This window comes from Lissotriton vulgaris, chromosome 1_1 (assembly GCF_964263255.1).
Source record: "Lissotriton vulgaris chromosome 1_1, aLisVul1.2, whole genome shotgun sequence".
Lineage (NCBI taxonomy): Eukaryota > Metazoa > Chordata > Amphibia > Caudata > Salamandridae > Lissotriton > Lissotriton vulgaris.
This window is the reverse complement of record NC_141685.1, coordinates 14,750,155-14,771,198: the sequence shown is the minus strand read 5'-3', so window position 1 is coordinate 14,771,198 and position 21,044 is coordinate 14,750,155. Positions and strand designations below refer to the sequence as shown.

At 49.9% G+C, this 21,044-nt stretch overlaps 1 protein-coding gene across 1 annotated transcript in view; it reads left to right on the top strand.

The window, feature by feature from the left end:
- CCDC24 (coiled-coil domain containing 24) overlaps window positions 1-21,044 on the top strand; it is a 176,100-nt gene that overhangs the window by 69,082 nt on the left and 85,974 nt on the right. Inside the window, exon 5 of the mRNA XM_086954158.1 lies at window positions 8,515-8,619. Within this exon, the coding sequence (XP_086810284.1) occupies window positions 8,515-8,619 (105 nt within the window). The remainder of the gene's footprint in view (window positions 1-8,514; window positions 8,620-21,044) is intronic.

Genomic DNA, 21,044 nt, shown 5'->3' with positions numbered 1-21,044 from the left:
AAGGGGGGCGGACGAGGCCCAGCGTTGAACTCTTGTATTTACAGTGGCCATGAGGATCACTCCATGAAGACTGCTGCACTTTTCCGACAGTAAAGCTCTCTCTCTGTATCCAATGAACACAAAGAGGATATGGCCCTCTTGAAGTAAATCCATACATTTCCGCCTGATCCTGGATATACCTTCTCAGATACAGATTACCACAGAAGACCAGCTTTTTGGTATTGGTTACACATGCTGATACACTTTGGGGGGAAGCGATTTGTAGCGTGATAACCTTTATTTGGCTCTCATAGAAGAGCTGTATTGTATATACTTGTAATTTTATAACTGTATTCCTGAGGGTCGACCCAGTGCTTGATCAGGTGCTCGACACTGGTACTTAATTCTCCACACAAGCGCTACGAACAGTCCACCACATGGTACAAATGTCTGTCTAATTTTGAGAAGAGCACAAAACAGTGTTTACTATCTCAATATACGTTCCAAATTAATAATACCTGGCACCCATGTTATGCTTATAGTTTTGTGTGGCATGGAATAGTCTGAATTGTCACTTGTAGGAACAATGGTTAGTAATTGCGTTGGTGCTGTCGCTGGCAGCGCTGACTGGGGCAAAGGGCAGTGCGTGCTGCAGTGGCCTTCCAAGAAGGACCCTGGCACTTACTTTTTACAAATTAAGCACTGGGTCGATTAGTGGAAAACCATGAGGAGTCACACAGCCCCCCAGGTACCTCCGACTTGGAATCTCAGTTTCTCACTTCAGAACAAACCCCACCTTTGATCTGGATTCCCCCTAAGTTCCTGGGGCCACCGCTCATGCTGCAGCAGATCCAGAGGCAATTCTGAGGATCTTTGGTACCCCACGTAATCCCTTTGGAGCGCCTTGGGTGCTATAAATGTGAGCATGCCTCCAGTTGGTTGATCCGTTCCCGGTGTCCACTGTGCCTCTCTACCCTATTCCAGTGTCCGCCCCAATTGGAGGCGTCATCACAGAGGGGTGATGACGCCTACCTCACCATGAATGATGCTGGACTATGTATGTTGCTACTGGCAGCAGCGCCACCCACGCCGGAGGAGGACCCAATAGCCCTTTTGAACTCGGATAGAAATCTGCGCTAACTTGATCAAAGTCAGACCCTCCCTATGACCCTTATCTTATTCAGAGATACATCCTCTCAGTTATAGGTTCCCTGACCAAGATGATAATTCCGAGAACGGCTCTCAACTATACAGCAACAAAATCTCTCTTTGGACGGACAGGAGGCCAGTGGTCTTGACACTTCTCTAGACACTGGCCTCCACACTCTTCCACTGAAGAGTTTGCCTCATATGCAATGGTCATAAGGAGAAAAGCATAGGTTTTAGTTCAGTACCTACCCACTATGGAAGTCAAGACAAATGTGCCCAGGGCACACCTCACAGGAACCCCTCCTGCCTTTTAATTAGGCTTTAGCGGACACGCTGCTGAGAACCTGGGCAAAGCCAGGATCTTGCCCGCCAGTAAAGATGCAATGGCCAAGAGGCACAGTCCTGCCCCGGGAGACCCTGCTTTTCTTCTGCAGCATTCAACACATGAGAACCTGGTAGTCCAGGCCTCTGCCCGTAGGCTCAATCCTAACACATTTCTGACCACCCCCCTCACATGGAGGCATTTGCCAAATACATGTTCTCCTCCGCCAGCCTCTCCCCCAGATATGTTAATTTCAGGTAAGTAACGTATTCATCTGGTACAGACTTCTAGTCACAGATTGCTTACCTTAAAATAGATACCCAAGCAGTACCTCCCCAGAGGTGGGTCTTCAAAACTATTTCACACAACAAAGTGCTGCAGGACCGAACAGGCAAAATGACCGTCCCAATGGACCTGACTGTCTGTGCAGTACTGATTTGTGAACGTGTGCAGAGAAGCCCACGTAGCTGCCTGGCAGATGTCTTTGACCAGGACTCTTCATGCTAACATAGCGGTCACAGCCGTGGCTCTGGTGAAATGAGCCTGCAGGCCCACTGCTTGTCGACCAATGGGTAGCAGATCTTTATGCAGAGCATGATCCATCGGGAGATGGTACGCCTCTGCACAGCCATTCCCTTCTTCGCTCTGACATATCCCACAAAGTGTTGGTCATGCATCGAAACTCTTTTGTGCGGGCAGGGTAGAACGTCCATCCTTTTTTAGGTCCTGTCGGTGAAATAGCTCCTCTTCTTTAGCAGTATGTGGTGGAGCAAAAAAAGCAGGCAGGGTGATGGACTGGCCGACATGAAAGAGAGTGATGACTCTTGGTAGAAAGGAGGCTCTAGATCATAGAACCAGCTTGTCTGGGTAGATGTTCAGGTTTGAAAGCTTGGATGACAAAGCTTGATGCTCACTGACCCTCTGTGCAGATGTTTTTGCCACCAGAAAGGCTGCCTTGATGGGAGGAATCTGAGAGGACAGTTGCGTAAGGGGCTCAAAAGAAGCGCACATCAGGAACGTCCAGACTAGATTATGGTCCCAATGAGGCATAATAAAGAGAGAAGGAGCACACAGATGAGGCAAACCTTTCAAAAAGCTATGTACAATAGGGGATTTGAAAAGGGATGGCTGGCTGATCAGGCAACCGCAGAAAGGCTGATATAGCAAAAAGGTAGCCCTTGAAGATGCGCAGAGCAGAGCCCTGCAGGGCAAGGGAAAGAATACATCGAAGAACCTTCGACAGGGGATCAGAAAGGGGATCAATCTGTTTTTCTACACACCGTGCCACAAATCTGCCCCAGTGTCAGGCGTATACTGTTTTGGTGGAGGGACACCTGGCTGCAAGATTAACATGGTCGAAAGCCGTCGACTGTCACCACTCTATCTCCATGCAGGAAGGCAAATTCTTGCCCAGTTCAGGTGGAGAAACCTCCCCTGCTGCTGCAACAGAAGATCCTCCCAAAGGGACAGCCTGATCGGAGGACCGATGGCCAAGCTCAACAACTTAGGATTTCAAACTCTCCAAGCCCAGTCCAGAGGTACAACTTTGACTTGGGCCGGTTCATTTCTGATCTTCTTGAGAACTCTGGGCAGCTATGGTATGGTCAGAAAGGCATACAGGAGGCCTGAGCTCCACTTGAGATGAAAAGCATGTGAGTACGAGCCGCCTGGGAAACTCCAACATGTAGAACTGCTGACATTGTGCGTTCTCTGCGATGGCGAGCAGATTTAACCTAGGCTCTCCCCACTCTTGAAGGAGACTTTGCACCACCTCGGATGGAGATGTCATTCACAACCCGCTAGGCATCTTCGGCTGGGTTTGTCCGTCCTGGCGGTCAGAGAGCCCGTTAGGTGTTGAACCACCAAGTCTATGTCCTGACTTTCCAGCCATGTCCAGAGATACAGGGCCTCTTGACAAAGGGTCCACAACCCCAACCGGCCCTGTTTGTTGCAGTACCACATGGTGGTGGTGCTGCCCGTGAACACCTGCACTAGCCATTCCTTGAAGGAGGGTAGAAAGGACTTTAATGCCAGCCGGATTACCGGAAGGTCAATGTGAAGTCCAGATTCCTCTGGAGACCAGAGGCCTTCGATCTCCACCTCCCCTAGATGGCCACCCCATCCCAGGATTGACGCATATGTGACTACTGTCAGATCTGGTTAGGGAAGGGAGAGGGGTCTGTGGCTGACCGAATCGCGGTTCGTTAACCACCACTGCAGATATTTTGCAGCTCCCTCTGAGATCTGGACAATGTCTGAGAGATTCCCCTGATGCTGTGCCCACTGAAACTTCAGGTCTCACAGCAGAGCCCGCATATGCCAGTGGGTATGTGTCACAAGCAGGATGCAGGAGGCCATGAGGCCCAGCAGCCTCAGAGTCAGTCTCACTGAAATCTAGGATAGCGGCTGAAACATTGGTATCATCCATTCGGGAGGATAAGCCTGAAACAGCCTGTGTCGAGAATAGCTCTGATGAAAGGGAGCATCTGAAAGGGCAGGTGTGACTTTGACTCATTGATGGTGAACCCCAGCAAATGCAGGAAGTCCGTCGTAGTCTGGAGGTGGGAGACAACAGCCTGGGACCTGCCCAACTTTAACAGCCAGTCATAGAAATAGATAAAGACCGGCACCCCTGATCTCTGCAGATGAGCTGCAACCACAAAACTACCCCCGACTCACCCCAGCCCACAAAACATTCCTGACCCACCCCCACCACACAAAAGTACCCCGACCCACCCGCCTGCCCCACTCACATCTCCCTGATTCCTTTTGTCCATTCTGCAGCTAGACCGTGCATATGCCTTAACCACACACGTTAATTCATGCGCGGTTAAGGCATGCCTGGTACGGCTTGCGGAGTCGTAACACTTGTGGTTTAGACCACGGTGTTCCGACTGTTTCCCTCTGTGGGTACCACCTCCTCAGCCACACAGAGGCTGGGAAGCTTGCATGCCACAGTAGCTGGGAGGGTATAGACTCATCTGGAAACCTCTTCTGTGGCCACGAAAGAGGAAAAAAGCAGATTGGTGGTGAGGGACTGTGGAAAGGACCTGACTATAGCCCTGCTGTCCTTAAAGCGCTCCAGCGCTGAATCCGCCAAGTCTCTGAGGACCTTCAAAGGGCATGCCCATAGGAGATGCTTGGAAATTCCGAGAAAAGTCAGTTGTCCCCAGCCAAGCATTGCGCCATAAGGCCAACGTCAATGATAGCGTTCTATCCAACGAGTTGGTGGTATCCAGTCCACATCTGCTCGTGAACATAGCTGCGTCTCTCCCGTCAGCAACAACTGGGAGTGTATGACGCGGGCATCATCTGGGACGATGGGCAGCAGCTGCACAACCAAATCCCAGAGCTTGTTAGTAACTACCCAACTGTCATGTGGTGCAGTGTTCACGGACCGCAGTGCCAGGTTGGTGGAGGAAATCTTCTTCCCTAAGGTGCCCAACATCTTTGATTCCCTTTCCAGTCGTGCGTTAGGGAATGCACCAGGATTTATATGGTAAGCATAGGCTTGGACCACCAAGCTTTCCAGGGTATGGTATTGGATGAGGAAGTTGGGGTTCCCCGGAGCAGGCTGGTGGCGGCAGGCAATCCTCCTGTTCACAGGAGCCCCTGTGCTGGGCTTGGACCAGGTCCAAAACAGCACTTCTGAAAGGGCTCCATTAAATAGAAGAAGCGGAGGGGATAATTCCTGGCTGAAGCCCCTCTGTCAAGACGTAGTCTTGACTGCCACAGAGGGCAGACTAATGTCCAGGACCTCGGCTGCCCTTCTCACCGCCATTGCAAATGACACTTCCTCCTCTGTAGCCATGGTAGGGGGGGAAGCATGCCAGTATGTGGTGTAGTGTCCAGTTTGCTGGCTTCTACTAAATCCTCACAACAGTCCTTTTTTGTGTCAAAGTGCTGGTATTCTTCAGGGTCCAGTGACCCAGTGCTAGCCCATATAGGGCTCAAACTCCTGCCTGGAAGGCATGGCTCCATTAGGCACTGGAGTCTGCTTTAGGTGATGCCCCTTCTCCTCCGTTTGGGGCTGGCAATCAGAAAGGGGACAACACTGCAGAGGGGGCACCAGCAGCTCCAGGAGAATCTGCATCGGGACCAGCACCGGGGGAGGTCAAGGTGATAAAACCGGCGCCGGTCCAGATCCATTTATGGATTCAAGGGACCCGACTGGCACCGGGCCCGGAACTGCCTGCATGGATCCAGTAGGGTCGCCTCCCGAACCTACAGGGTCTGAAGGTGCAGGAGCAGGTTGCTCATATATGAGGCGCATGGCCTCGTAGAACTCGTGAAGTTGGGCAGGGGTCACTCTGGCTCCCAGAAACCCAGTGAGGCACAGAGCCTGTCCAAGCTCTGGCTGAACTGAGGGACAAGGTGTATTCGAAGACCTCTTTGATATCTTGCTCTTCTGCTTGTGGTGCGACTTACCAGAGTGACCCAATGACTTCGAGTACGACAAAGAACTTGGGCTCCTTGACCGATCCAGGGACCTTCCTCTCGACTGGAATCGAGACCATCCCAGCATTGCATGTTGAGCCGCCATGAGCTAGAGGGACTGCTCCATCAAAGTCTTTAGGTTCATCGTGCAACAGTCGACGCAGGTCTTCACGTCGTGGTTGTGCTTGAGGCTCCGTAGGCAAACAAAGTGTGGGTCCGTCACTGACATCCCTGCCACACGGGAGAAGATTCTCCCAAAAAGATTTCAACAAAAGTAAAAAAAAAAAAAGGTTGGTCATAAAGTGATTTAAGGGGTAGCTCTCTCCAGATCTGCGCTGATTGGCTTGGAAAGAAAAGAACTGACGTCAGCGCCCTGAGTTGGTGCTTATATAGGCACCACGCACACACACATACACACACACATCATTTCTGGTGGGGACAACGCCACACAGAGCCAATCAATGCTGCCTTCCGGCGGGAAAGCTACTGCTCACGAATTTCCAGATCAATTCTGATGCCTGTGGATAATTCTAAAGTAAGGAATGTGCAGCTAGAAGTCTCATTCGATCTATGATGTATGAGTTGACCAGGCTCTATTGGAGAAAGTCTTCAGTGGGATTGGCCATTATCCAAGGTAATTTAATTACTATGTTTTATGATACACACATATATTGTTAAGCTTAGAACCATTAAAGAAACTTACCTGCGAAGTGAAGGCCTGCAAAATAAAAGACTTCAAACTTACCTTCGATTTAAAGACTGCTTATATATCACCACTGAAGTAATGACCCTGATGTGGTACCTGTGAAGTAAATGTCGCGTTACTAAGGAAAAATGAGGGTACAAATTCTGTTGAGCTTCCAGAACAACATTTTAACACCCAATTAAACCATGGTTTTCACTAAAAGTTCTTTCAGCAAGCAAGGGGAATCATTGCCTTTTGAGCTCTTATGGGGCATTGTCTTGTGTACTGGGGCTTTAAAAGACAGTTGTCAATACACTGTACAGGCCTGTGGGGTTTTATGTGGCAGACGTTTGCAGCCCAGTGAACGTACTCACTTTTATACAAACATATGTACATACACAGCGATTGTGAGATTAGGCGTTCTCATATTTGTAATACTTTGTAGCTATGCATGCAGTCATATTTCTATATCATGATCCAAGCTGAAGAGCAATGGGACGCTGACGAGGGACGTTTGTTATGTTTTATGGGATGTATATTGAGGCAGAGAACTTAGGGTGGTTGGTTTCTGTCATGTTGGAAGACCGTGTACTCGAAGAGCTTAGTAAAAATCACAGACCAGAAGATCCTTGGACACGCCTCTTAATACAGGTTTTATTGTACAGCGTCCTATTGGCTGGATTTAGATGGATCCTGAAATATTGAAAAGGTCGCCTGTAGGGGTCCAGTGATCCCCTGTACATCTTATCATTCTAAAGTGAAGGTGTCGCCGTAAGGGGTCCAATGATCACCTGTAAATCTTATCATTCTAAAGGGAAGGGGTCGCTGGAAAGGGTTCAGTCATCACCTGTAAATCTTATCATTCTAAAGGGAAGGGGTCGCAGGAAGGGGTCCAGTGATCACCTGTACATCTTATCATTCTAAAGAGAAGGGGTCGCAGAAAGGGGTCCAATGATCACCTGTAAATCTTATCATTCTAAAGGGAAGGGGTCCAGTGATCCCCTGTACACCTCATCTTTCTAAAGGGAAGGGGTCGCCGGAAGGGGTCCAGTGATCACCTGTAAATCTTATCATTCTAAAGAGAAGGGGTCGCCGGAAAGGGTCCAGTGATCACCTGTAAATCTTATCATTCTAAAGAGAAGGGGTCGCTGGAAAGGGTCCAGTCATCACCTGTAAATCTTATCATTCTAATGGGAAGCGGTCCAGTGATCCCCCTGTACGTCTTATCATTCGAAAGAGAAGGGGTCGCAGGAAGGTGTCCAGTGATCCCCTGTACGTCTTATCATTCGAAAGAGAAGGGGTCGCTGGAAGGGGTTCAGTGATTTCTCCCCCTTTTTATCTTATCCTTCTAAAGAGAAGGGGTCGCCGTAAGGGATTCAGTGATTTCTCCCCCTTTTTATCTTATCATTCTAAAGGGAAGGGGTCGCCGGAACGGGTCCAGTGATCACCTGTAAATCTTATCATTCTAATGGGAAGGGGTCCAGTGATCCCCCTGTACGTCTTATTCTAAAGAGGACGGGTCGCTGGAATGGGTCCAGTGATTTTCCCCCCCCCCCTTTTTATCTTATCATTGTAAAGGGAAGGGGTCGCCTGAAGGGGTCCGGTGATCAACCTCCCACCCCACCCCACAAATCATATTATTCTAAAGGCAAGGGGTCGCCTGAAGGGGCCTGTTGGAGTTTTTTTGCTGCTGTTGTATTTGCTCTGTATTGAAGTTGTTGCATGAACCCGTGGGATGCCTGGCGATTGACGTCCATTAGGGACTTGTTTTCTCAAATACAAAAGTTATACCATAAAGAAGTATATAAATAGACCATGCCTTGCTCATTAGAACATAAGGGCTCACCAATGTGACCATCACAGTCCAGTCCACTGCTCGAGGCCCCCTGTGCTCTCCTAGGTGGCAGCAATGAAAGCTCTTCTGCTCTTTCTGCTCTTCCAGGTCTGCGTCCTCCCTCTCTACCGACTCCAGTCTGGCAGGTGACCTGGAAGATCTGAAGGAAAAGTTCAACATGTCCGGCATTGATGAGGTTGTGGCGCATCTACGGTAAGGAGCTGATTTAATAGGTTTGAATTGTTTTTTAAGCAGTGTGCACCTTTGTTCTTTCTACCCAGATTCTATCCGGAATGATTGATTGTGTACATTTGTATTCTCTGTTATACCCCCATTTTAGTATCTGTTGATGTGATTTGGGTCAGGTCTTTACTCTGTTTTAAACTTTAGCCAGGAATTAAGTAATTTTAAATGCCACAAAGCGTTCTGCAAGTGCGCTCAATAAATACAGATAGCTAACAAGAAGGTTTTGTGCAAAATAACATTTGTTACATAGCTGTGATTTAAATGTTTCTCCAGTATGAGCGAGGACTTTCCCTTCTCCCTCAAATTAAATAACATTCTCTGCATCCGAGTCTAATTCTGCCAAATCCTGCTAATGCCGTTTGGTGCCACACAGGATCTGAAACTTCCTCATCACTGATGTTGAGACTCTGAGGTATTACACACCTGCCTTTATTGATGTCCTGGCACAATCTGAACGTGTCTCTTGGTTCCCCTATCACCCGTGCCACCTTGCTGAAAGGTGCTGGAATGGCTACTGCGTCAAAGGTAAAACAGGTCCAGGCTTGTCATTGTATCTCCTTGTAAGCCTCCAAAAGGCCTCCTTAAGGAACATTCAAAGCCCGTCCACTCTCATTCTTGGGTTTCCCTCTGCTTATTGGCACTTTAATACTATATTAAGTTAGTTAGTTGGAGGTCTGCACTCAAGCCTGCCTGGTTTTGGGTCCACCTCCTCAACATACATTCTTGAGAGCTGGTGCCCTGAGAGTGGAGTATCAGTTTGTTTTGAGTGGATGGAGTTGTAGTTGAGTGGTCTTAAGTATCTCCCAGCTGCTAAGGGAGTCTTGGAATGAGGGGGTAAGAGGCAGAAACGGAGCATCTCCAGCTGTACTAATCAAGACACACGGGTCCAGCCACCTTCACTGCTCGCATGCGTCCTTTGCTCTGCCTCCAAATACATTGTCAGCAGCTTATACTCTTCTTGTCTTCCAGGCCCCAAGTTCTGAGGTGCTGGTACCAAGGGCAGATCACACCCTCACCTGTGAGATGTTGTAAGGGCAGATATCTTACCGCTTCAAGAGCTATGCCACCCTGCCCTGTTGGCATTTGCTGGGCTCTTTTTTTTTTTTTGGCATGCCTCACGTTTGATCTCTGTGGACTGTCCACTCTGTGATTGTGGCTCACGTTTGATCTCTGTGGACTGTCCACTCTGTGATTGTGGCTCACGTTTGATCTCTGTGGACTGTCCACTCTGCAGGTCCACTCTGTGATTGTGCCTCACGTTTGATCCCTGTGGACTGTCCACTCTGCAGGTCCACTCTGTGATTGTGCCTCACGTTTGATCTCTGTGGACTGTCCACTCTGCAGGTCCACTCTGTGATTGTGCCTCACGTTTGATCTTTGTGGACTGTCCACTCTGCAGGTCCACTCTGTGATTGTGCCTCACGTTTGATCCCTGTGGACTGTCCACTCTGCAGGTCCACTCTGTGATTGTGCCTCAGGTTTGATCTCTGTGGACTGTCCACTCTGTGATTGTACCTCACGTTTGATCCCTGTGGACTGTCCACTCTGCAGGTCCACTCTGTGATTGTGCCTCACGTTTGATCCCTGTGGACTGTCCACTCTGCAGGTCCACTCTGTGATTGTGCCTCATGTTTGATCCCTGTGGACTGTCCACTCTGCAGGTCCACTCTGTGATTGTGGCTCACGTTTGATCCCTGTGGACTGTCCACTCTGCAGGTCCACTCTGTGATTGTGGCTCACGTTTGATCCCTGTGGACTGTCCACTCTGCAGGTCCACTCTATGACTGTGCCTCACGTTTGATCCCTGTGGACTGTCCACTCTGCAGGTCCACTCTGTGATTGTGCCTCACGTTTGATCCCTGTGGACTGTCCACTCTGCAGGTCCACTCTGTGATTGTGCCTCACGTTTGATCTCTGTGCACTGTCCACTCTGTGATTGTGCCTCACGTTTGATCTCTGTGGACTGTCCACTCTGCAGGTCCACTCTGTGATTGTGCCTCACGTTTGATCCCTGTGGACTGTCCACTCTGCAGGTCCACTCTGTGATTGTGCCTCACGTTTGATCCCTGTGGACTGTCCACTCTGCAGGTCCACTCTGTGATTGTGGCTCACGTTTGATCCCTGTGGACTGTCCACTCTGCAGGTCCACTCTATGACTGTGCCTCACGTTTGATCCCTGTGGACTGTCCACTCTGCAGGTCCACTCTGTGATTGTGCCTCACGTTTGATCCCTGTGGACTGTCCACTCTGCAGGTCCACTCTGTGATTGTGCCTCACGTTTGATCTCTGTGCACTGTCCACTCTGTGATTGTGCCTCACGTTTGATCCCTGTGGACTGTCCACTCTGCAGGTCCACTCTGTGATTGTGCCTCACGTTTGATCCCTGTGGACTGTCCACTCTGCAGGTCCACTCTGATTGTGCCTCACGTTTGATCTCTGTGGACTGTCCACTCTGCAGGTCCACTCTGTGATTGTGCCTCACATTTGATCTCTGTGGACTGTCCACTCTGTGATTGTGCCTCACGTTTGATCCCTGTGGACTGTCCACTCTGCAGGTCCACTCTGTGATTGTGCCTCACGTTTGATCTCTGTGGACTGTCCACTCTGTGATTGTGGCTCACGTTCGATCCCTGTGGACTGTCCACTCTGCAGGTCCACTCTGTGATTGTGCCTCACGTTTGATCCCTGTGGACTGTCCACTCTGCAGGTCCACTCTGTGATTGTGGCTCACGTTTGATCCCTGTGGACTGTCCACTCTGCAGGTCCACTCTGTGATTGTGCTTCACGTTTGATCTCTGTGGACTGTCCACTCTGCAGGTCCACTCTGTGATTGTGCCTCGCGTTTGATCCCTGTGGACTGTCCACTCTGCAGGTCCACTCTGTGATTGTGGCTCACGTTTGATCTCTGTGGACTGTCCACTCTGCAGGTCCACTCTGTGATTGTGGCTCACGTTTGATCTTTGTGGACTGTCCACTCTGCAGGTCCACTCTGTGATTGTGCCTCACGTTTGATCCCTGTGGACTGTCCACTCTGCAGGTCCACTCTGTGACTGTGCCTCACGTTTGATCCCTGTGAACTGTCCACTCTGCAGGTCCACTCTGTGATTGTGGCTCACGTTTGATCCCTGTGGACTGTCCACTCTGCAGGTCCACTCTGTGATTGTGCCTTGCGTTTGATCCCTGTGGACTGTCCACTCTGCAGGTCCACTCTGTGATTGTACCTCACGTTTGATCCCTGTGGACTGTCCACTCTGCAGGTCCACTCTGTGATTGTGGCTCACGTTTGATCCCTGTGGACTGTCCACTCTGCAGGTCCACTCTGTGATTGTGCCTCACGTTTGATCCCTGTGGACTGTCCACTCTGCAGGTCCACTCTGTGATTGTGCCTCACGTTTGATCCCTGTGGACTGTCCACTCTGCAGGTCCACTCTGTGATTGTACCTCACGTTTGATCCCTGTGGACTGTCCACTCTGCAGGTCCACTCTGTGATTGTGCCTCACGTTTGATCCCTGTGGACTGTCCACTCTACAGGTCCACTCTGTGATTGTGCCTCACGTTTGATCTCTGTGGACTGTCCACTCTGCAGGTCCACTCTGTGATTGTGGCTCACGTTTGATCTCTGTGGACTGTCCACTCTGCAGGTCCACTCTGTGATTGTGCCTCACGTTTGATCCCTGTGGACTGTCCACTCTGCAGGTCCACTATGTGATTGTGCCTCACGTTTGATCTCTGTGGACTGTCCACTCTGCAGGTCCACTCTGTGATTGTGCCTCACGTTTGATCTCTGTGGACTGTCCACTCTGTGATTGTGGCTCACGTTTGATCTCTGTGGACTGTCCACTCTGCAGGTCCACTCTGTGATTGTGGCTCACGTTTGATCTCTGTGGACTGTCCACTCTGCAGGTCCACTCTGTGATTGTGCTTCACGTTTGATCTCTGTGGACTGTCCACTCTGCAGGTCCACTCTGTGATTGTGCCTCGCGTTTGATCTCTGTGGACTGTCCACTCTGCAGGTCCACTCTGTGATTGTGCCTCACGTTTGATCCCTGTGGACTGTCCACTCTGCAGGTCCACTCTGTGATTGTGCCTCACGTTTGATCTCTGTGGACTGTCCACTCTGCAGGTCCACTCTGTGATTGTGCCTCACGTTTGATCTCTGTGGACTGTCCACTCTGTGATTGTGCCTCGCGTTTGATCTCTGTGGACTGTCCACTCTGTGATTGTGGCTCACGTTTGATCTCTGTGGACTGTCCACTCTGTGATTGTGGCTCACGTTTGATCTCTGTGGACTGTCCACTCTGCAGGTCCACTCTGTGATTGTGCCTCACGTTTGATCTCTGTGGACTGTCCACTTTGCAGGTCCACTCTGTGATTGTGGCTCACGTTTGATCCCTGTGGACTGTCCACTCTGCAGGTCCACTCTGTGATTGTGCCTCACGTTTGATCTCTGTGGACTGTCCACTCTGTGATTGTGGCTCACGTTTGATCTCTGTGGACTGTCCACTCTGCAGGTCCTGTAGGAGAGTAGGGTCTGCTATCCTATGGTCACCCCAATTTTTGCTTTTTGCTTCACTGGTTTTCGACTTACTGAGGCTGTGGGTCTGCTAATCAGACCCCCAGCCTGCTGTTCTCTCTCTAAATTTATAATACATGTGCTATAGGTACATACCACAATTGGAAATGGACTCCTTGTCAGCCCCTGTACCATGCACTATAGGTGCTCAGGGCATAGGTGCCACCAAGGCCTACCAGGGGCTGAAGCATAGCTTTTGCCACCCCTGGCTGGTTCTTAAATTGACACAACTGGCTGATCACTCAGCTGGGGCAAGTGGGTGTAATCACCCCTTGCTTAGATATAGTATACCTATATCTAACCCTATATCTGGACACATATATAACTTGTGAGCCACTCCTATGGAAGGCCTCATCAATCCTGGAGGCAGAGTGCGTGGTTTTATGTGAGATGGAGCTCTGGCATGAGCTGAGCCTGTCTGCAGCTGTCGGGAACAACTCCCTAAGCTGATCCGGGATAATGCCATACCATATACTCTTAAGCGCCTTATAATCCTCGCGGTTATATAGCAACTTTGGTTTGGCTTTATCAAAACATGTCGTGTAAGGTGTCATACGAATTGGAATACTACCCCCTCGCCAGTTCTGGCGACGGGGGTAGCATTCCACCCTTCTAGAGGGAGAAGACATGTTACTTTACTGAAACGCGGTTGATTTAAAATGAGCCTCAGATCCACAAAATGGATGCCCCTGCCACAGACACGGGTCTGGCCTCCTGCTGCTGACCGAAACCCGGCAGAGGAGGCCTGGACAAAGAGTTTCCTGTCACAGGGCGGTGTCAAACCACCCCAGACAGGAGATAGTGGATTGGAGTAGGGAGGTTTCAAAGAAACCAGACACTGCCTGGGGAGCACAAGGCTGCCCCTTGCAGGATCCGGCCAAACCGGTTCTGGGGCCTCCCAGCCCCTGTCCCAGCGCGGCCAGGATCAAAGGAGAGGGGTGTAACCACCCCCTTCCTGGGTCCCACCCATAGGAGGGGACCTAGCAGGATGTCCAACCCCCTAGATTCGAATAAGAGGGGGAGCAGTCCCAACGGACTTCAGATCATCCTGAAGAAACATAAGAAACGAAATCTGGACCCTTCGACTTTCTACACGACGTGAGAAGACTGAAGAATCTCCCTTGTGGTCAAGGAGTGACCACCCTGTGCAAACAGGCACCATCCAGCCCTCGACCCTTGCTTTGTTGCAGTTCCCGCCGGAACTCGAGCGACAGAGATCGACGAGATCAAGCTTGCCTGCCTTCTACCTGCCCGATCCACAGTCCCTGCAGAGCTGAGACCCGTGGAGGCGACCGGAAGCGTGGGGCACGCCATCTTGAAAAGGCCACGAGACGCTGACCGTGCAGCCCACGAGTGATCCTCGAAGCTGTGCACCGGGGTTTGAGAAGCCCCAGCCCCGAGCTCCACTTGCACCAAAGCTCACCCCTCCACACTCGACGAGTGCTGCGTGGGGCCCTTCTGCTTGTGTGGTCTCGACGCGTTGGCCCGGTCACTTGCCAGCTGGCTTGTGGCCCCTGTGCCGACGAAACTTGAAATCCGACTTGCTTTTCTGGTTGCTCCAGATCTGCACCAGCTCCTGTGAAAAGGAGCACCCACTCTGACCCTCCTGGTTCGAGTGATAAGCAATCTCCCGGTTCCGCGTGGATTGCTTTTGCCAAGTGCTGTTTGCTGCAATCTTGAAGCCGACGGTGCTGACGGCGAGAGCCTACGTGGGACAGATCGTGACCTGCTCCTGGACGTCGCAGATGCCCCAGAGCCCACGTGACAGCGGAGAGAAGCCTATCGACAACCGCCTGATTGCGCCCGACATTGCCTGGTTCCGTCCTGGTTCCACCCTGGTCACTGCTGAGTGACCCAGACTCTGTCCCCTCTGCTTTCAGGTACTTTTCTACTTCGATCCACCCTCGGATCGCACCGGACACTTCTGCTTCACAGCGCCTGCAGCTGCAACAGCTCCAAGCACCAAGAACCTGCGTGACAGAACCCGACGCCACTTCGACCCTGTGCACCCACGGCCTGTGGGTGAGGTAACTTTGCAACGCCGGTGTCTTTACACTGGTACACACCTCTAGGGTCTGTGTCTAAAGTTTTGTGTTCCTAGGTTCAGCGGAAGTATCATTTAATTCACTTTAACTAACTTTTACGCACCATTGACATTACATTGGTGCGCGCCGCACTTTCCGTGCTGCACCCGTATCCTGTGGGCTACTCCCGACTTCTTCATTGCTTGTCCTGACTGCTCCCAGCGAATCTCTAGGCCCTAGGCCTAACCATTGCTCGATAAGTGTTACTTATACCATTTTTTTAGTATATGGTCTGAGTGGCCCCCCGCCCTCAGCCATAATTGTGCCAACTTTATATGTTTAACAGTGCTTTTGATTTAACGCTTGTGCCCCTTTCCTCATAAAGAGTACTGGGGAGTAATTTAGAAATAAATACATATATTTTTACAATATATACTTGTGTGGTGTCCTTTCATTTGATTACAGGATTGTATGTGGTAAAACAGCTCGCTTAACACGACCTCTTAAGTTAAGCCTTTAAGGCTGCTTAGTCCATGCTACCACTAGGATAGCTTGTCTACAAGGTTGACTTACAACCTGACATCTTTGGGGTTTGTTTGGACTGATACCCAGTGGTTCCAGAATTGGAAACACTACATATCAGGCCAACTTCTCACATTGGTGTGCAGCGGTGCGGATTTGAGCTTGCTGTTTGTTTTACCATTGCAATCTTTATCAAATTGAAAGATCACATCAAGTACCTCTAGGTACATATAAATCAAAAGCTTAGCATATTAAGTTCTACTGAACTTAGTAGTTGTAGATTAAAGGGATTAGCACACCCTGACTACAACTCACTAGCAAGGTACAGTAGGAAACCACTTAGTGTAGGTAAGTGCACCACTTACACCTCACTAGCAGTCATGTCTGATACAGGTAGAGCCTCAGGCTCTGCTCCTGTAGAAGTTGATCCTATAGGGACAACATCCAGATATGACAACCTTAGCCACAAAGACCTGAGTGCCTTGTGCACAGCCAGGGGGCTAAAAAAGGGCAGAGGCCCTACCATTCCTTCCCTAATAGCTCTCCTAGAAAAGGATGATCTAGATAAGGTGAGTCAGGCTCCCTTAGGTGCAGGTGAAGGGATAAACTCCCCTGAGAATGAGGATCTTCCAGATGATGATGTAGTGGAGGAGGAAGAGGAAGAGGAAGGCTCTGATTTAGAAGAGCCTGAAGATCAGGATCAGAGGGGAAACCAGGTACAGGTTGCCAGCCTTAACCAGGCCAACTTGGACCTACATGGGAATGGGGGGGGGCCAGCACCACCCCAGATCTCATAACCAAATTCTCCCAGGTAATAGGAGGGAGAGATCTCTATCAGGGGACTCTCACCTTTCTAGTGCCTCAAGAGAATCTCAAAGAGGAATGACTTCCTCCCAGAGAAAAGAGCATAGGGCCAGGATGAGGGCTGTCCAACTCCAAATAGAAAGGGAAGAGGTAGCCTTGGCTCAAGCTAAACTTGCTTTAGCAAGAGAGAGAAAATTGTGTGGCTTAGATGCCACTGGTGGCAGCAAAGTTCCTAAAGAAAAAGACAGGGCCTATGACAATAGAAACCTGACAAAAATTGTGCCCCCCTACAAGGAAGGGGATGATATCCACAAATGGATGACTGCTCTTGAGAGGGCCTGCATGGTACAGCAGGTCCCTGAGGATCAGTGGGCAGCAATTTTATGGTACTCCTTTTCTGAGAAAGGGAGGGACAGGCTCCTCACTGTTAGACCTGAGGATGCCAAAAACTACTCTGTTCTGAAGAGTGCTCTTATTGAAGGGTTTGGCCTAACCACTGAGCAATACAGGTTGTTGTTCAGAGACACCCAAAAAGCACAGACTCAGGACTGGACTGATTTTGTAGATTGTGCCACTAAGGCTCTGGAGGGTTGGCTGCAGGGAAGTAACGTTTCAGACTATACAGGATTGTACAATCTTATGATGAGAGAACAGATCCTTAATAACTGTCAGAACCAGCTGTTGCATCAATACCTTGTTGACTCTGATTTGACCTCTCCCCAAGAATTGGGAAAGAAGGCAGACAAATGGGTCAGAACAAGGATTAAGCAGAAAAACCAGAACCAAGGTGACCAGAAGAAAACAGACCAGAAGGGTGGGAATCAGAAAGATAAAGAAAAGGACCAGAAGTCTTCAGGCCCCCAAACTAGCAATAAGGAGGGGGGTTCCCAAAATGGAAACAAGAAAAAGAAGAATGATGGCCCAAAGAAACCTTGGTGTAATACCTGCAAATCAGTTTCACACTGGGGCAGTGAATGCACTAAGAAAAATCCAGTCCCCACCACTGCAGCTCCTAAAGGAACTGCACCCCCTAGTACAGTCAGCAGTGGTGGTACACAGCCAAAGGGTTTAGTAGGGTTGACCCTGGGTACTGAGGTGGAATCTGGCCTAGTCAGAATCCCCACACAGGCAGTTCTCCTATATGATGTGGACTTATCTTTGCCCACTGCAGTAAGCCCCAGTAACCTGGGCAAATATAGGCAGACTCCCTTAATTAATGAGAAACTGGCTCAGGCCTACAGGGACACTTGTGCCAGTGTCACAATGGTGACACCTGGCTTTGTGGATCCTGGACAGATTGTACTAGGTGAAAGTTACCTAGTGACCAATGCAAGCAACTCCACTACTTCCCATAGTGTGGCTGTTGTGAACTTCTCCTGGGGAGGGGTAGATGGCCTAAAGAAAGTTGTTGTGAGTGCAGACCTCCCAGTAGACTGTCTGTTAGGCAATGATCTTGAAAGCTCAGTTTGGTCAGAAGTGGAGTACAGGACTCATGCAGAAATGCTAGGGATTTCAGCTCATGTCCTTGCAGTGACAAGGTCTCAGGCTAAGAAGTGCCTTCCTGAACCAGTGGTGGATCTTGAAACAATAGACCAACCACAACCCAAGAGGAGGAGCAAGAGGGTTAAGGCTGTGCCTTCCCACTTGCCCCAGGTTGAGGATCAAGTTTCACAGGAAACTGATTCTGCAGTCCAAGAGGAGACTGTCTCAGATGAGCTTGAACCTGAACAGGTTGAGTTTCTGGGGACAGGGGGACCCTCAAGGGCAGACCTGGGGCAGGCCCAATTAGATTGCCCTTCACTTGAACCCCTCAGACAGCAAGCTGCTGCTGAGGCTGCAGGGAATGCTCAAGGTACCCATAAGGTGTATTGGGATGAAGGGCTCCTTTATTCAGAGGCTAGAGACCCCAAGCCTGGCACCACCAGGAGGTTGGTTATACCTTTGAAGTTTAGGGGCTTCCTTCTTACCTTGGCCCATGATATTCCCCTTGCAGGACACTTAGGCCAGAATAAGACTTGGGACAGGCTTGTTCCACACTTTCACTGGCCTCACATGTCAGAAAATGTCAAGGAGTTTTGTCGCTCCTGTGTCACTTGCCAAGCCAGTGGCAAGTCAGGTGGCACAACAAAGGCCCCCCTGATACCACTACCTGTGGTGGGGGTACCCTTTGAAAGAGTTGGAATAGACATTGTGGGTCCCATGGATCCTCAAACAGCATCTGGGCACAGATTTATACTGGTGGTAGTGGATCATGCCACCAGGTACCCAGAGGCAATTCCCCTGAGGACCACCACAGCTCCTGTGGTGGCAAAAGCCCTCATTGCAGTTTTCTCAAGAGTGGGCTTTCCAAAGGAGGTTCTTTCAGACAGAGGTACTAACTTTATGTCTGGATACTTAAAAGCAATGTGGAAAGAGTGTGGAGTAAACTATAAGTTTACCACACCCTACCATCCACAGTGCAATGGGCTTGTGGAAAGGTTCAACAAGACCCTAAAGGGAATGATAAAAGGTTTACCAGAGAAGCTTAGGCGGAAATGGGACATCCTTTTACCCTGCTTGCTCTTTGCTTACAGAGAGGTCCCACAGAAGGGGGTTGGCTACAGCCCTTTTGAACTTTTGTTTGGCCACCCTGTAAGAGGTCCATTGAGTTTGGTGAAGGAAGGATGGGAGTTACCTCTCAAAAAGCCTAAACTAGACATTGTGGACTATGTACTTGGTCTCCGCTCCAGGATGGCTGAATACATGGAGAGAGCATCCAAAAACCTTGAGGCAAGTCAGGAATTACAGAAAGCCTGGCATGACCAAAAGGCTGTTATGGTTGAGTTCCAGCCAGGACAGAAGGTGTGGGTGTTGGACCCAGTGGGGCCAGCAGCTCTCCAGGACAAATGGACTGGACCCTACCCTATCATTGAAAAGAAGGGAGAAGTCACCTACTTGGTTGACTTTGGTACCCCTAGGAGCCCCCACAGGGTGCTCCATGTGAACAGATTGAAAGCATTTGTTGACAGGGAGGACATGAGTCTCCTCATGGCCACAGATGGGGAACAGGAGGAAGAGAGTGACCCTCTCCCAGACCTGCTTTCCCAGAACCCTGATGATGGTTCAGTTGATGGAGTAGCCTTGGCAGGCAGCCTCACTGAGCAGCAACAGGTGGACTGCAGACAGGTGTTGCAGGCCCACAGACAATTGTTTTCACTCACACCCAGTCAGACTAACTGGTGCACCCATGAGGTGGACACTGGTGACAATCTGCCTGTGAAGAATAAGATCTACAGGCAACCTGACCATGTCAGGGATTGTATAAAGGCTGAGGTGCAAAAGATGTTGGAGCTTGGAGTGATTGAGCCATCAGAGAGCCCATGGGCTAGCCCAGTGGTCCTTGTGCCAAAACCTCATACCAAAGATGGGAAGAGAGAAATGAGGTTTTGTGTGGACTACAGAGGTCTCAATGCTGTCACTAGGACAGATGCTCATCCCATTCCAAGAGCAGATGAGCTCATTGATAAATTGGCTTCTGCCAAGTTTCTGAGCACATTTGATTTGACAGCTGGCTACTGGCAAATCAGACTAGCTGAGGAGTCAAAAGCCAAAACAGCATTTTCGACCCCTAGTGGACATTATCAATTTGTGGTAATGCCCTTTGGCTTGAAGAATGCACCTGCCACTTTCCAAAGGTTGGTGAACCAAGTCCTTGCTGGGTTGGATGACTTTTGTGCAGCATATCTAGATGATATTGCTGTCTTTAGCTCCACCTGGGAGGATCACCTGATCCACCTGAAGAAGGTTCTGGAGGCCCTGCAAAAGGCAGGCCTGACTATCAAGGCTACTAAGTGCCAGATAGGGCAGAGCAAGGTTGTGTACTTGGGCCACCTAGTAGGTGGGGGTCAAGTTCAACCACTGGAGAGCAAGATCCAGACCATACAGGACTGGGCTCCTCCAACTACCCAGACACAAGTCAGAGCCTTCTTGGGCCTGACTGGGTATTACAGAAAATTTGTAAAGAACTATGGGTCCATTGTGACACCATTGAATGACTTGACATCCAAGAAGATGCCCAAAAAGGTTCAGTGGACAGTTAGCTGTCAAAAGGCATTTGATGACCTGAAGAAGGCCATGTGCTCTGCACCTATCCTGAAGAGTCCTGACTACTCCAAACAGTTCATTGTACAGACAGATGCTTCTGAGTTGGGGGTGGGAGCTGTGCTTTCACAACTTAATCAAGATGGTCAAGACCAGCCCATTGCTTTTATTAGCAGAAGGCTGACCCCCAGGGAGAAACGTTGGTCAGCTATTGAGAGGGAGGCCTTTGCTGTGGTTTGGGCCCTGAAGAAGTTGAGGCCATACTTGTTTGGTACTCACTTCCTAATTCAGACAGACCATAAGCCCCTCTTGTGGCTAAATCAGATGAAGGGTGAAAATCCCAAACTGCTCAGGTGGTCCATTTCCCTACAGGGGATGGACTTTACAG